The sequence below is a fragment of the Saimiri boliviensis genome, chromosome 13, assembly GCF_048565385.1.
Source record: "Saimiri boliviensis isolate mSaiBol1 chromosome 13, mSaiBol1.pri, whole genome shotgun sequence".
In the NCBI taxonomy this organism is placed as follows: Eukaryota; Metazoa; Chordata; class Mammalia; order Primates; family Cebidae; genus Saimiri; species Saimiri boliviensis.
The window spans coordinates 929,481-945,383 of NC_133461.1; the positions used below are offsets into that span (position 1 = coordinate 929,481).

Below are 15,903 nucleotides of genomic sequence, written 5' to 3' on the forward strand. Positions count from 1 at the left end.
GGCACACGTTGCTGAGCTCAGGAGGCCCTGAACGCCTTCAAAACCCCCTTGGGAGCCATGTGGTATCTTACATTGGCCTAAAGATTTCTACAACTTTTATAGGACTAAATAGAACACTCAGAACACTCTACATAGGAATCAATCTAACCGTATCAATAATAACACCAGGCCCGACGTGGTGGCTCATGCCTGTCCTCCCAGCACCTGGGGATCACCTGAGGTTGGGAATTCAAGACCAGACTGACCAACGTGGAGAAACCCCTTCCCTACTAAAAACACAAACGAGCCGGGTGTGGTGACGCATGCCTGCCATCCCAGCTGCTCAGGAGGCTGAGGCAGGAGAATTGACGATGGAACCCGCAGTGAGCCGAGAGCGTGTCGCTGCACTCCAGCATGAGCAACAAGCAAAAACTCCATCTCCAAAAAACAAAAGCATAACAAAACAGAACACCACCATCAATGGTCTACATGTGACAGCCCCAGAGCAGATCCAAAGACACCACCAAGTCTACGCTGTCTCCAAGACACCACCTGAAACGTGGACGCGCAGCTCACGAGCACGGGGACGGGGGGACGCGGGGGTCTCTACAGCCGTCCAGACTAAAGGTCGTCTCCACGACTGACCGGTCAAGAAGGGGCGTTATTCTCAGGCACCCACCACGTTCACGTGGCACCGGAAGCGGTGGCAGGTGACTGGGGGGTCTGGAAACGGCCCGGTGAGGGCAGAGGCACGATGCCGCACACACGCGCTGCCTGCGAGCAGGCTGTGGCCAATCGCGAGTCCAGGAGCTACTCCCAGGCCCACTCTTGTGCCTGGGTCACCGTCACAGGGGAGGTGGGTGCCTCAGGGAGGATGGGGTGAGGAGTCCCAGCTGGGGACGCCGCAGAGCCCTGGTGCTGCGAGGCCTGCTGTGTCTAGGCAGGTGCTGGCCACCCCAGGCCCGTCCAGGAGCTCAGGGCAGCACTGACTCCCGGCGGCCCACTCCATGCCGGGTGACGGAGACGGCGAGGGGACAGCAAAGGGTGGAGGGTCCGTGTGGGATGACCTTCCCGGGCTGTCTCAGCACTGCGGGGTGTGAGGCGGCCTCGGCCCGTCCAGCACTGGTCCCAGCTGCCAGGGCTCTGACCTGACCCTTACGCTTTGGCTAACATCACGCAGCACTTCGGCAAGCACTTGGTGATCCCGTTACCGGTTCTGTTACTCTGTGCGTTATTTTCATTTGTTTCATTTCAACAAACAGGAACGCCAGCCTCCCGAGGCCCCGGGGACCCGCAGTGGCCCAGGCAGACCCCAGCCTCCCGAGGCCCCGGGGACCAAAGGCACTCACCGGCTTGTACAGGTCACGGTCAGTTTTCGCTTCCATCTCCCAGACGTGGTGGCCATCTGCAAGGAAGGAGCAGGAAACGTCTGTGACTTTGTGTGGTGGGGAGCCCCTCCCCAGAAGCCCCCACGTGATGCAGGCCCAGGGCCCTGAGCCAGGAGAGCGCCTAGTCCCAGGAGACCCACATAGGCCCAGCCCATGGCTTTCGTCGAGAGCAGCACCTCGGGAGCCACGTGCCCCGGCCAGGCCCCAAGCGCCACGCCCGAGTTCCTCTGTGAGTCTGGAGAGGCGGAGGACACGCAGCTCAGGGCTTGTGCTGACCCAAGCCCAGGATGGGAAGGACTCCAGGGCAGGGGCGTCCTCGGGACTCCCTCCTGGCCCCACGTCTGCCGGACTGTCTCAGCCCTGGGACAGGTCGTGGGAGGGTCTCTACACCCCATCCTCTCCCGGGAAGGCAGGGTGAGAAGCGGGTTCCCCATCAGCAGAGCGCGCATCTGCGTGGACCTGTGCCCAGCTCTGCACCTGGCTCTGGAGTCCCCAGCCCAGCCTCCCAGGGCGAAGGCGGCGTGAGGGTGCTAACACGGGTGCCGGGGGCTCCAGGCCCTGGTGAGCCGCCCACTCGTGCTCCGGGCATTTGGGGAGCAGAAGCATCTCCGGCGACGAGGGCCTGGCTGCTGGCCCCGGGTGATGAGAAAAGCTTCTTCTGACAACTTCATGCACATCAGGAGGCAGAAATGCAAAACACGAGGTATTTTTAGCCTTTCCCCAGTGGCCATTTGCATGTTTTTAAAAAATAAAAAGGCTCCCAGAGGTGCAGTGAAAGGACATGCTGTTCTCTCCCCCCATGCCGGGCCGAGGTGGCCGCGACACAGCCTGGGTGTGTGCACGGCCCGGCCCCTCAGACAGGCTGAGTTTGGGGCAATTATCTTGAATTAACGGATGTCAATTTCCTACAGAGTCTCTTCCTCTCTTTTATCTTCTCCAAAATAAAGTCTGTTCCCAAAATGAACACTTGCAGGTGTCAACCCTTAAGTTTATCCTTGTGCTCTGTCTACAAAGAAGAAAATGTGCGTCTGTTGCAAACCCTGAATTACTGGTAACTCAGACAAAATCTCCTTTTCTCTGTCACAGTGCCGCGCTGCTGCCGGGTGGAGGGTGGAGAGAGGAAATGTGAGTCACATTTGCAGGACCAGAGCCGCCCAGCGAGTCCCGGCCACGCCAGCCTCGGGACGTCCGAGGCCCCCACGCAAATTACCCTCCAGATGGACACACTCCAGAGAGCCAGGTGGACCAGCCTCCTGCTCTCCTCTAGGAAAGAAGTAACAGGAAACTAAAAATACTCCATAGCGCTTGAGGGCACCTGCCTTTCCCGGAGCAGCAAGTCCTCCCGGCTCTGGAGCGCTCAGGAGCCCGGGGGAGAAAGGCCCTTTCACTCCGGCACAGGCGCTGGTGGCCGGACTCCCAGAAGCCGCTCAGGAGCCCCCACACCCAGGGCATAAAAATCCAATCACCTTTGTGTAACCAAGTCTGGTTTCTTGGTACCTTTTTAAAACAACTTTTGAAGTTTTCTTACAACAAAGCCCGTCTGCGGGATGAGGCCCCGTCCCCACCCCACAAAACCCTGTGTCCTCAGAACCTCCCGGACACAACCGGCCGTGGCTTGGTCTCTGCTCCGCCAGAGAAGCTGACAGTCACAGCTTGTTTCCATCGGAACTTCCCCGAGGCTGCGGAGGCCTTTGGTACTGGGAAGGGGAGGGAGGGTCAGTGCCCACGCTGAGCAGCAGGAGAGAAACTGAGGCACACAGAGGGCCAGAACGTCGTGTTTCACGACACCCTGAGGAGGAGACACCATTTTTGCAGCAGAGGCCAACAGAACTGCTCCTGTTTGTGTCCTGAGAAGGGAGAGGGACTCCGGCTGTCCACCCCGCGGGCTCCTCCACCGTCTGCCCAAAGCAGTGAGTCCATGAAAAGCAAATGGAGAGACAGCTTGCGGCCGTCTTTCTCCTTCCGTGCCTCCTGGGAGCCCTGTCCGCGTGGCCGGCCAGGCCCGGCTCAGCACCTGCCCCGGAGCGGCCTGCCCCATACCCTGTCTGGGAGCGCTCACGCCCAGCACTCCTGTGCAAGGTGGGAGCAGGGGTGCTTAGATGTCCCCTCAAAGTGTGGGGAACCGACACGCCCCGACAGTCCTCGGAGATGTGGCTGAGCCAGTGCCTGTGCCTTCCCTCCACCTCACGGGCGGCCTCTCTCCCTGCAGCCTCCGACGTCCATGAACCAGGGCGAGGGCAGGCTTTCTGCTTCTGCTTAAGGATCATAAAGACATCGTCTTTCAAAGGTAGCCCGTTTGTGGCCAGAAATGTCTGTCTAGCAATTGCTTCAGGGACAAGGAGCTGAGGCTGTTTACAGATGGGAAGAGCCACACACCTCAGGAAAGGAGGCACACAGGCCTCGGCGGCTCCGCGCTCCCCAGAGACCCGGGGGGCAGGGCCGGCCCGCGCTGTTCCAAACTCAGCCTCTGGCAGGAAGGCAGGCAGCTGGCTCTGAAAGGGCCTTTGTGTTCAGCCTTATCAGTGCTCCGAGTCCTCAGGAGGAAACCGTGTGAGTGCAGGAGTAAAAATATTCCAGATCATTAGGGAATTCCCTGCAGCCTGAGTCATCGGGAGGCTTCCCTGCCATGCCCTCCAGGTTTCCACACAGGCAGGCTGGCCAGCTCAGGAGCCTCCCAGACCGGCCAGGACCCGCAGCCCAGCCGGGCCACCCCCACACCAGCACTGACACTGAGCCACTGTTTCCACAGAGAAAGCCACGAGGGCCACTGGTGGTGGCAGCAGTGTCCCGGGTCCCATGCCACCCTCAGGCCCTCGGTCCTGCATCCTTGTGCTAGGCACCCTGCAATGTCCTCGTGCCTGAGGTGAGTGTCCCCGGGGGTCTGTCATCCACCCCTGGCTCTCCCCACGTGTCTGTCCCAGCCGGGCCCCCAGAGGAGATTTGGATAGGAAATAGCCACCCGGCCACACACGGAGCCACCCTGTGACCCAGCCCTTCCACACCAAGGCCACGCTGAGGCACGCGCTCAGGAGACGGCACGTGTCCACAAGGGCCTCAGGTACCGACGTTCACAGCGGCTTTTCCACCATCATCTCCACAGGGTGGACGCGGCTGGCACCATGGACAGACTGGTACGGGCAGCCACACACGGGCATCACTCAGCCAGGAAAGACAACATGCTCTGACCTGCGCCAATGAGAGAACTGGAAGGGCGTCACGCCCTGACCACACATCAACACAGGACGCCGCGCTCCGTGGGAGCTTCAGGCCCCATGGCTAGCAGGTTGTGCTCCCTGGGAGGGGGCAGCCAGACCAGGTGAGGCCACGGTGAGGGGGATGGGATTGCTGGGGCTGGGGTGGGGAAGGGAGAGTGGGGTGGCTGCTCAGGGGCAAAGGTTTCCTTCTGGTTAAAGGAAAACGTTCTGAAATTGGTGGTGGCGGCGTAATTCTGTGAAGCTACCACAACCCACTGAACTCTACGCTTGGAGTAAATCAAATGGTGTATAGATCATATCTCGATAAAGCTAATACATAAAAGAAATTAGCCAACACGATCACGGTGATACTGTCATGTATGATCCCAAAACACCTGAGGAGGAAGGGGACAGACGTGACGGGTGGCCTCCACGCCAGGAGGCGCCAGGCAGGGGGATTCTGGGATGAAACACAGCCACTCCCTGAGGGCAGCGGGCTTTCTGGATGCCCAGGAGCGGGGCTGAGCCTTGGGGGGTGGTCCAGGGTGGGTACAATGGGGGGACAAGCTGGGACAACCCCACTGTGGTCCAGGAGCTCCCACATGCCTGGGGGTGCTCAGCCAGGGGGCTGCACGGCTCACCAGAGACTGGCCTCAGCTGGCAGCGGGGGCGGGGGGCGGGAAGGTCAGGCCCTCAGGCCCAGCCTGTGCCTCTGCCGGGGAAAAAATGTCCCTGGGCCATGGCGGTGGAGCTGAGCACCCCGGACGGCAGCCACGGTCTCCCCCAACCGCCATGCTGATGGCTCTGTTTAGCAGCTCTGACTTCCAAGTTGCCAGAGCCCCACACAGGGGAGGGCAGGGTCAACGGGTGACTCCCTGGGGTCCTGGGCAAAGCTGTGTCCCATTAGCACTGGAGAAATGGATGCAGCTGAGCCCCTACACTACAGAGCTGGGAGGACACGGGCTGCAGGCCCCCGCCTTGGTGCCCTGTGTGGCCGGGGACCCCGGTGACCATGCTCTTGAACTGAGGGGTCTGTGGGGTCACCACTCAGTTCCAGCGTCCTGGGTCATCTCCAGGCCCTCAGTGCTTCTCAGGGCATGGCCGGGAGGTGTCTCTTTCCCGGGCACTGCCCTCTGTGCCTTTCCTGTGTGGGCTCTGGGGGTGAACAGAGAAGCCTGCGGGTCCGCCTGGCCATCTTCCCTGCTCCTGAAGACGCTGTGTGGTGACAAGCAGACCCAACCCTGCCCTGTGTTGGAACAAGCGGTGACAGTAACGTCTGACCACACTCACAGGCACCCAGCATCGCTGCCTCCTCCGTGAAAACACAAATTTGGAAGATCTGCACTTGGCCTTTCACCCACTGAGCCAGACGCCCCTGAAGGTGCCCCTGTCACCATGCTGCCATCGTGGCTGGAACCCGAATTCTTCAGGAGACTGAGAGCTGAGCTGCTGCGTACAGTGGGGCTGCCCGTGCCGTGGACGCTGAGCTGGGAGTTCCCGGCTGTGTCCTCTTTGCTCATCCAGCCCCATCAGAAGGCCCGCCATGGAGGCCAGAGTGCCCGCCACGGAGGCTGCCATCCCTGAGCCCATCTGCCTCAGCCTACACCACGCATAACAAAAACAGACGGGCCACAGGCCCCCCCACCCACCCGGACTCCACTTCCCTCCTCGGCCCGCTCCTCGGTCTCCTGGGTGAGACCTTCCATGAGGGACGGGAGGGACGGGAGGGACAGCAAGGGCCGAAAGGGGCACTGCCACCAGGTCTGCCTGACAGGGGCCCTGGCCCTCACCTCCCCCCACCTCCAAGAAAGAACCAGACCCTAGGAAACCAAGGCACGGGGTGGCTGAAGGAGGAGGGATGGGGGGCCAGGGGGCAATGATGCCTCTCTGGGGAAGTCAGGGCCTGCAGGGGTCTCGGGCCTTCCTCGACAGCCCAGGGTGGGTGAGCCTCCCCTTGGCCTTGAAGGGACCTGAAGGTGAGCCTGGAGGAAGTGGCTTCAGGCCTGGGGGCTCCCTGGGCAGACAAGAGGGTCCTTGCCTGGCGCTGCCTGCACCCGGATGACACCGGCCTGCTGGGGACCTGCACTCCCCTCGCCGCAGCAAATGTATGTCCTGGCATGGGACCAGCAGCTACCAAGGCCACAGTGCTTCTGTGACAGCTCTGTGTCCTTGCAAGGGTCCTGGGATTCCCAGCTGAGCTCTGTGGCTGCTGGGCAGAGCCTGCCAAAATCTCAACTGCTGGGTGCCCACGAGAGCAAACGCAAGACCCAGGAACTGTGCCAGGCACAGTCCCACATCCGGGCAGCCTCGGAAAGACCCGGGCCTTTGGTCCCTTTATTTATAACAACAATGTATGTCTGTCCCAGATTTGGAGTCCCAGCGTTCCCCACGAGGTGGGAGGTGGGCCCGTCCGCCCCTGTGTGGAAGGATCTGGAAACCTGGCTGTGTGGCCAGTGCAGGCCCACAGCCCTGTCTCCTCCACGAGGTAACACCCAGGGAGAGAGGATGGGGCGGCCGTGAGGTGGGGGGGAGCTGGGGTCCCACCAGGTGGGGTTTGGGGTGAACCTAGTGTCGGGTTTCTCAGGGGAGAGCTCCAGAAGTGCCGGGCTGGGGCCCTGGCTTGGCCACCTGCTCCCACGTCGCGGGCTCCTGCCTCCTGTGTCTCTGCCCTGTGCGTCTCCCCGTGAACCTGGGCGAGAGCCAGCTGTGGCGGCCAGCACGACCCCGGGTCCAGGCCTGGGCCTACAAGCCCTGGCACACATGGTCTCTGCTTCCCAGGAGCCCTGGCCGCCTGTGAGAGACCAGGCCGCTCCCCAGAAGGGTCCCGGGAGCCGCACGGAGGGCCCTGACTACCCGGAGGAGACGCCGGCCTTCCGTCCAGGCCCCAGCTGGCTGGCCAGTCACGGCTGCCACAGAAATGACCACTGACGAGACCAGCACGGCCCCTCCCGCCAGGCCCAGCTCACTGCGCAACTGATTGCTGGCGGACACAGCGGGTGTTTGAGCACTGCACCCCTCCCTACCCCCACCCGCACCCCTCCCATCCCCCCCACAACCCTCCCATCCCCCCCACTCTCACACCAGCACCCTACCCCTCCCCCACCCACACCCCTCCCCTCCCCTTTCTCACACCCACACCACTCCCCTCCCCCGCCTGCACCCGCACCCCTCCCTGCCCTCACACCTGCACCCCTCCCCTCCCCCACCTCCACCCCTCCCCCGCCCTCACACCCGCACCCATCCCCTCCCCCACCTGCACCCCTCCCCCCGCCCTCACACCCGCAACCATCCCCTCCCCCACCTGCACCCCTCCCCCACCCTCACACCCGCACCCCTCCCCTCCCCCCCCAAACCGCTCCCCATGAGTGTTGCCGCGTGGCCTCTACTCGCTGATGGAAACCGAAATCGGCCTCGTTCGCGTTTATAAAGCACTGCGCCAGGACAGGCCCGTGACGACGAGGAGGAAGCTGTTCGGCTCCAGCGTTAGGAACGGGCTCCTGCTGGACGCATCCACCCTCAGACACGTGCGCCTTCCGTCTCATCTCAGCCGAGCTCCAGCCGCAGCCCGAGCTCACGTTTCACACAGGTGTTCTCTGGGCGGTGTCACTGACGTGGAGCGTGAGTTTGCTCCTCGGCCCCTTTGATGTTCACGCATGCACAGAGAGGTGCTTTACTCACAGACGGAAAGACAGACGCGGCGAGATTTAACAGCAGAATAGGGCGGGAGGGGTGCGGGTGTGAGAGGGGAGGGGAGGGGTGCGGGTGTGAGAGGGGAGGGGAGGGGTGCGGGTGTGAGAGGGGAGGGGAGGGGTGCGGGTGTGAGAGGGGAGGGGAGGGGTGCGGGTGTGAGGGAGGGGAGGGGTGCGGGTGGGGGAGGGGAGGGGTGCGGGTGGGGGAGGGGAGGGGTTGCAGGTGGGGGAGGGGAGGGGTTGCAGGTGGGGGAGGGGAGGGGTGCGGGTGTGAGGGAGGGGAGGAGTGCGGGTGGGGGGGGGGAGGGGTGCGGGTGTGAGGGCGGGGAGGGGTGCGGGTGGGGGAGGGGAGAGGTGCGGGTGTGAGGGAGGGGAGGGGTGCGGGTGGGGGAGGGGTAGCAGGTGGGGGAGGGGAGGGTGCGGGTGTGAGGGAGGGGAGGGGAGGGGAGGGGAGGGGAGGGAGGGTGGGGAGTGGCAGAGTTCAGGGTGGGGAGGGGTGTGGGTGTGACGGTGGGAAGGGAAAGAGAGTAGGTGGGGAAGGGTGTGGGGGGGAGGGACAGGGAGGGGAGCAGGTGGGTGGCCCGCCAGGGAGGAGTTTCCCACTTCCTGCAGCTGAACCCCTGCAGCCTCGGAAGCCGGGGTCTCTTGTGATGCTATGGGGGCTTCTGAACCGACACTGGACCCTTAGCTCCACAGCCAACCTGCCCCCCGGATGAACGTTCTGCACAGACTTTCATCATCGGAAAAGGTGGTTTTCCGAGGCAGCCATAAACCCGATCCAAGTCCTCAGAGAAAGGCTGACTCCGCCCCAGGCCTTCTGAGCCACGCTGAGGGACCTGGGAGGAGGCGCAGGGGTCTCTGGAAGCTCCTTCAAGTTGGGCTGAGCCCAAAACACCTGCCCTCCTCCCACCCTGCCAGAGCATCCCAGAGGGACCCAGCACCCGCAGCTTCAGTGAGCCATGCCCTCACCCTGCCGGTTCCACAATGCAGCCCTGCTGCAGGGATTCCCTTCCTCAGGGGGCCCCGACACCAGCTTCTCCCAGCGCCAGCTTCTGCCCAACGCCGGCTTATCCCAGCGCCAGCTTCTCCCTGATGCTAGCTTCTCCCAGCATCAGCTTCTTCCAGTGCCAGCTTCTCCCCAGCGCCTTCTCCCCGACGCCAGCTTCTGCCCGACGCCAGCTTTTCCCAGCGCCAGCTTCTCCCAGCGCCAGCTTCTCCCCGACACCAGCTTTTGCCCAACGCCGGCTTATCCCAGCGCCAGCTTCTCCCTGATGCTAGCTTCTCCCCATCACCAGCTTCTCCCAGCCCTCCAGGGCAGAGGAGCCACTCCGCACAAAACTTCCCAAAGCTCGGAAATGCTGTGAATACACCCACAGCAGCTGCGGCCTGGCCGGGACAGAGGCTGAGCTGGCCTGGGCAATGAGCATCCCATGCATTCCAGAGGAGGACAGGTCCACCCAGCCTGCCTCCAGAGCTCCCGCCCTGCAGCATCCAGAACCCCCACAACCGTCTGCACCCCTGCAACGAGCGGGACAGCGAGACACAGCGGCCCTTCCTGGAGGAGCCACCGACTGGCCGGCCGACCGTCCTCAGCGGGAACCTCCCGAGCTCACGCCGGCCTCGGTTCCACCTGCGAGCAGCCGTCTAACCCAGACCAGACGACCCCGTCAGCAGGTGAGAGGTCAACTGTGTTTTAATCTAAATTCAGCTTCGTGGTTTCTCCAGAAACGAGAAGCTCCTCGCCAGGATGAGGGTGAGGGGCGTCTGCGGCTCCAGCCTGTCGGCGCATCGGGGAGTGTTTCAGTGACGGCTCCCGCCGAGAAGCCGAGAGCGGAGGACAAACGACCTGGACATTTGTTCTCTGCTTCTGAAAACAAGCAACCTGCGTGTGTGTGTATGAATAGGCAGCGTGTCTTATTCAGACATAAAGCGTGAAACACCAACGCGGCCCGGCTCCCTTCCCGAAGCATTCACAAGCTCACGTGCCCTCCGGCGCGGCACCTACTCACTGACGGCTGCGGACCCGACGCCGGCTGGGGCTGGGACAGGGTCAGAGACCCGCCCCGACCTCACGGGACAGGAGGGCAGACGTGCTCAGACAAACGCATCGCCCGGCAGCGTGGGCCGCGGTGGCCGAGCTCCAGGGAAGGACAGGCGGCCTCTCCCGCCCGCTGACCGCACAGCTCACAGTGATAGTGACGGCAACGGTGGGGGGTGTGGGCTTTGATGGGGGCGGCCGCGTGAGGCCGGGCACCCCTCGGCTCCCGTCCCTCGCAGGCCAGTGGCCACCCTTCCCGCAGCGCCCTGGCATCCACTCGGCCAGCACAGCGGCTGACCTGGGCAGGGGTCAGGGTGTCTCTGCTGACCGTGTTCGGGGCGGCCTCTGCGAAGGTGCCCCGGCCTCTCCGGGCAGAAGACACCGCCGTCTGCGGCCCCACGCCGTCTGCTCAGGCCTGGGCTTTGAGGAGCGGACACCGGGAGCCAGGGTCCTGGCCGGTCCTGGCCCAGGCGCCTCCCAGCACCGTGGGCAAAGCGTTTCTCCTCCAACACGCGGACACACACTGAAAGCTCGGAAGGGCAAATTATTTCAAAATTAGCCTCCTCCCGAGAAGGCACCAGCAATGCAAAAGCTTTCCTTGTCACTGCTCTTAGCTGGTTTTCTCTATAATTTAAAACACGTTTTCAAATTATGCCCTGATTCTGTAAGAAGCCAAGTGAGATGTGAGAGGCCTTTAAGCCCATTTTGATTGAAGCACTTGGGTTTCTGGCAAACTGCACGAAATCAGGACCCCATTATCAAGGCTGAATGCCTCCTCGGCTTCCAGGGATTCGAGCAGGTGCAGAAAACTCCAAATGGCAAATATAAAAAAGAAAAAAAAAAACAGCCAAAAAACAGGCCTTGTGGGGGCATGACCCTCACCTGGCCCACGCCGGGCAGAGGCCCAGCAAGGCACCAGGAACCCCCAAAACCAGAGTGCTCACGGCAGACTTTGTGGAGAGCCGGGCCCACCTTGCTAACCCCTTGAGGGCCACGCTGGGGTCCCTGCATCCACAACTGTTTCCCATCAGTGCAGCCCACTGTGTCCACAGCCCTGCTTGGAAGCAGCGAGGCCCCACCTGGGTGGGAGTGCTGCAGCCCGCGTCTGCACGGAGCTGGCCCGGGCCACACCGCTCTGTGAGCCCAATGCCTGCAGGACCAGGTCCCTGTGGGCAGCACAGACCCACAGGTGTGACACCCTGAGAGGCTCATCACCCGAGGACGCCCTCGCCCCCCTTCCGAGTTCGGCCCAGAGCTTTCAGGTGGCCAGCACGACGCCTGGAGGCAGGGGCGGCTCAGGCAGCTCTGGGGGTCCTGGGGGGGCCATGGCTGCAGCATTAAAGGTGGCTGACGGCAAAGAGCACCCAGCCCGCCGTCTGCGGCCTCCACGCCATCCCCGCCTCCGCTGGGAATGCTGGTGGAGGGGAGTTCCCTCCGGCCCTGCTGCTAACTGGGCCCCGAAGCATCCAGTCGCTGCTGCTGGAGGACCCCCCAGAGCCGGCCAATGCCCTGCACCTCCTCTGCACGCCCCCAGCCTGCGGCTCCCTTACCCGTCAGCAGCAGTCTCTGTGCGGCGGCCCCGGAAACAAACGTCTGCTCTCCCCTCCAGTAGCACAGCAGTCGGCTGACACACAAACCCACAGCAGGACACGGACCCGGGCCACGTGCAGCCTGTGTTCTGCGCCATGCCCTGCACGCCCATCCCAGTGACCACGCATAGGTGGGGCCGCTCCGCCGCCCAGGAGCCGGCGCCCAGCAGCCCGAAGCCCAGGCCGTCGCGGCCCGCCGTGAAGAGCGTACCTGGGGCTTTCTCCACGAAGATGACCTTGGAATCCTGCAGGAAGTTGTGGCCGGACAGGACCATCTTCTTCCCGCCCACAACTGGGTAGCTGTCCGTGCTCTGCTTCTCAACCAGAGGCAGCTCCTGGGCCGAGCGCTGGGCTGCGTCAGAGGGAGAGGGGCGGTGAGGGCCCGTCCGGGTGGGTGGCCTGGGACACACGCATGGCACCCATCAGGTCACGCGGGAGCTGACCCCCCGGAGCCTGCGGGCGACTCCTGCGGACCCCGCAACTTCTAAGGGAGGTGCTGGGCTGTGCGCACACACTTTGCCCGGATGGCGCTCACCTCCTCCTGAGGAAGTCAAAATATCCCCACCTGGCCGGGCATGGTGGCTCACGCCTGTAATCCAAGCACTTTGGAGGCCAAGGTGGGCGGATCACCTGAGGTTGGGAGTTCAAGACCAGCCTGACCAACATGGTGAAACCCCGTCTTAAAAAAAAAAAAAAATCCCCACGTAAGAGTCAGCCAGTTACCCTCAAATCACAGTCACCACACAAATACGCAGAGGTCAGCACAGCGCGGGGGAAGCGCCAGCCTATGCCGTGTCCCCTGGCCACGCTTGGGCGCCAGGAGAACCAGAGCCTGGGGCCCCGGGGAGGGCCCACAGTCAATCACCCAGCCGTGACTGACACAAACACCTCAGTGTTTCGGGACACACTTCCTCTCCTTTTTATTTTTCCCAGTAGGGGCCACGAATCAGGACTGTGTGGAAACCCCGGCAGGCGTACACAGCTAAGGGCACGCACAGCAACGCACGCAGCTGAAACCCGCATGGCCACACGCTGAGGGAGGCTCGGCGGGAACAGCCAGTCCCAAGTCTGTACAAGCGAGAAGCTGAGAAGGGGCGGGACGGTGGCCGCGGGGCGCCCACTTACAGCATTCGATGGGGTTGGAGGCCACCTGCAGGGACAGCGTGCGGCCCCCCGGCTGCGGGACGTGCACGCGGAAGACCAGCCGCACGCGCGTGTTCTTCCTGCCGATGTCGGTCTCGCCCTTCCGGAGTTCAATGTCCGAGTTTCTGAGCTTCAGGATTCCGGCACAGTCGATGCTGCCCAAGACAAATGCCACAGCTTTTCTGCCACGGCTGACACAGGAGCATCGAGGCCTGGCCCTTCACACCCTCTGGCCCTCACCCCAGCCCCAAGAGCTCGTGCCAGGCAGCGGCCACTCCCCTTCCCCGAGGGAAACAAGACCTTGAAGCGAGTGACGTGGGGCCCTCGCCAAGCGCAGAACAGAACCCGACACCTGTGAGAGGGGGCGCGTGGGGGCAAGAGGGGGTGAGGGGGGTGAGGGGGACGAGGGGACAAGTGGGGGTGAGCCCCTAGAAAAGTCACTCCCCACCTTTCCTCCAGCCCCCACCCTGACCAAGCAGGTCCCATCTGAGCTGTTCCAGGCCCTGGCTGCCGCCGGCCACACTGGCCACATACACGGGACGTCCCAGAGCAGCCCAGGGGAGGGGCCGGAGGCAGCAGCTTGCTCTCTCATCTTGGAGTAGTTTCCAAAAAGCTCAGTTTATTACAAGATCCTGTCATTTCCACTATGTTTAAAAGCCCTCATTTTTTGTGTGTAAAACCCATTTCTTCTATGGTTTCATATAAACTCTTACTCAATAATTTGATTCAAAACGAGATTCCAGTAACACATTCCGTGTGTACGTTCCCAATGCAATAAAACCCAGTATTTTTCTTCCTGATAAACTAAGAGTATGCAGAGAATAAGTGCAGACTCCCTGATCCCTGAAAGGCAGTCTGAGAGCACGGTCCTGGCTGCCCACATTATGGTGGGGTGAACGCAGCCGCCAGCAAAGCCAGGACGTCTACTGTGGCCGTGGAGCGCAAGCTTCGTTCTGGAAAACCACCTGACAGTGCCCTGTCCTTGGGAAACTCGGATGACAGCTCTCGAGGCAAACCCAGGGATTCGGAATGAGTTCCCAGGTGTGCAGACTCCCCCAGACGCTTTAAAAGCCAACGTGGAAGGAAAACCTTCCCTTTGTTTTCGACTTAAGAGGCTTTGAATAACTTACTAAAATCCCATGCGAAGCCCCATGTGACGTGGCCCCCGCCATCTACCACGTGCCTCCCTCACTGTCCCGGGACCTCCACACTCACCCCCGAGGGCATCACCAGGACAGGCACCGCCCACGCAGCCTCCCCACCGCACAGGCTCCCGGCCTGCGGTCACCTCGCAAGACTCTGTCCCTGCCCTCTGGCCCAGCTCTGCAAAGCTGGTCTGCACATGTCAGCCATCCCCACGCTTTCACCCACAGACGTGTCTGTTATCTGTTCCCACCACGGCACCGCGTGACTCTCTCGGGAACCAGCTGTCCTCCTCCTGCCTGCCTTCACACGTTGGGGTCCGTGTGTGTGGCACAAACTGAGAGTAAGTGAGTAAGGCCCTATTTGGAAATCACGTTTTGTTTTCAGCTGACTAAAAATTCGCTTTTAAACGACTTGCAGCGTCAGATGAGACCGCGCACCTCAGTGAGGTCCTATCTGCATTGCCGGCAACGCCTCAGGTCAAATGCGACCCGACGTCCGACCGCTCTAACTTCTCGATGCTCGTGTTTTAACCATTCCACCATCTGCGCTGCTGTGCTCAGAAAGAAACAGGGTCCTGGGTCAGGGCTGCACGCGGAGGAGGAGATTTACAGCCGTGTATCTGAGGTATCATTTTAAGTGGCAACATACGCAGGGCTGAAAGCCAAGAGAGAAGCAACTCCAGTGTCAAAAGCACAAGTGAAGTCCACTTATTAGCCATTAAACCAAGAGTGTCCTGGCCATGGAGGCTGGAAGCGTGGGGGGCCGGCCAAACCCCCAGGGCCGGGAGGAAGGCGCGCCCTGCAGCCCCCGCCCCCGAGGCCAGCGGCCCGCGGCCCGCGGCTTACACAGCACGCATGTTGTTCTCCGGCAGGAGCGGGATCTCCAGGACTTTGGTGTTGGAGAGGATGGCCTCGTGGCTGGTGGTGGACACGGTCTTCCCCGTGATCCGGTGCACCTGGTAGAAGGCGTGCGGGCGCAGCAGGCGGTCATCCGCCGTCCCGATGAACAGCTGCAGCATCAGAGGCTCGTTCTCCAAGTAGCCGTGGAGCTGGCGAGAGAACAGAACACCCGCTCAGCACCGCGCAAACGGACTGTTGCACGTCCCCGGGGCGCAGAAAGAGCCTGCAGGGGTTCGAGGCCTGCGTCCCTTCCCAGGCCCCCTTTTTGTGTCTCTGCGATGTCATACTAGTGTATTTCTAAAGCAGACTAGAAATGCCTTGTTATCCTGACGGTCCTGGCCACTGAGGGCTAGGCTTTAAATACCTGTTGCCACTTTCAAAAACACACACATGCGCACATATCCATAGGCTCCCGGGCACTCTCACATGCATGGTCATGGGTGTGCACATGGAGCACCGCACACATGCTCACCGCACACCTGTGCAGGCCACACCAAGGCCACAGTGAAGCTGCCAGGGGAGTGTGGGCAGTGCCCACACCAAGGCCATGTGAAGCTGGTGGGAGAGTGAGTGCCGTGCCCACAACGAGGCCCCGTGAAGCTGGTAGGGAGTATGGGCAGTGCCCACACCGAGGCTATGTGAAGCTGGTGGGGAATGTGGGCAGTGCCCACACCGAGGCCACGTGAAGCTGGCGGGGAGAGAGTGCAGAAACGCTATATCCACGCTGAGCCATGTGTAAGGCCTTGCTTCACGAATAAATCCAGACGAGGTCCCACAGGACATGACCCACGTTCCTGTGGTCCAGTAACCTGGAACTGGGCAGCACACAACTCCCACT

At 62.1% G+C, this 15,903-nt stretch overlaps 1 protein-coding gene across 6 annotated transcripts in view; it reads right to left on the bottom strand.

The window, feature by feature from the left end:
- NFATC1 (nuclear factor of activated T cells 1) overlaps positions 1–15,903 on the bottom strand; it is a 121,766-nt gene that overhangs the window by 56,796 nt on the left and 49,067 nt on the right. For all 6 annotated transcript variants that reach the window (XM_039463620.2, XM_039463622.2, XM_039463621.2 and 3 more), the window contains 4 exons: positions 15,012–15,214; positions 13,003–13,175; positions 12,089–12,229; positions 1,329–1,384 (listed from right to left, as the gene is read on the bottom strand). In XM_039463620.2, the coding sequence (XP_039319554.2) occupies positions 1,329–1,384; positions 12,089–12,229; positions 13,003–13,175; positions 15,012–15,214 (573 nt within the window). The remainder of the gene's footprint in view (positions 1–1,328; positions 1,385–12,088; positions 12,230–13,002; positions 13,176–15,011; positions 15,215–15,903) is intronic.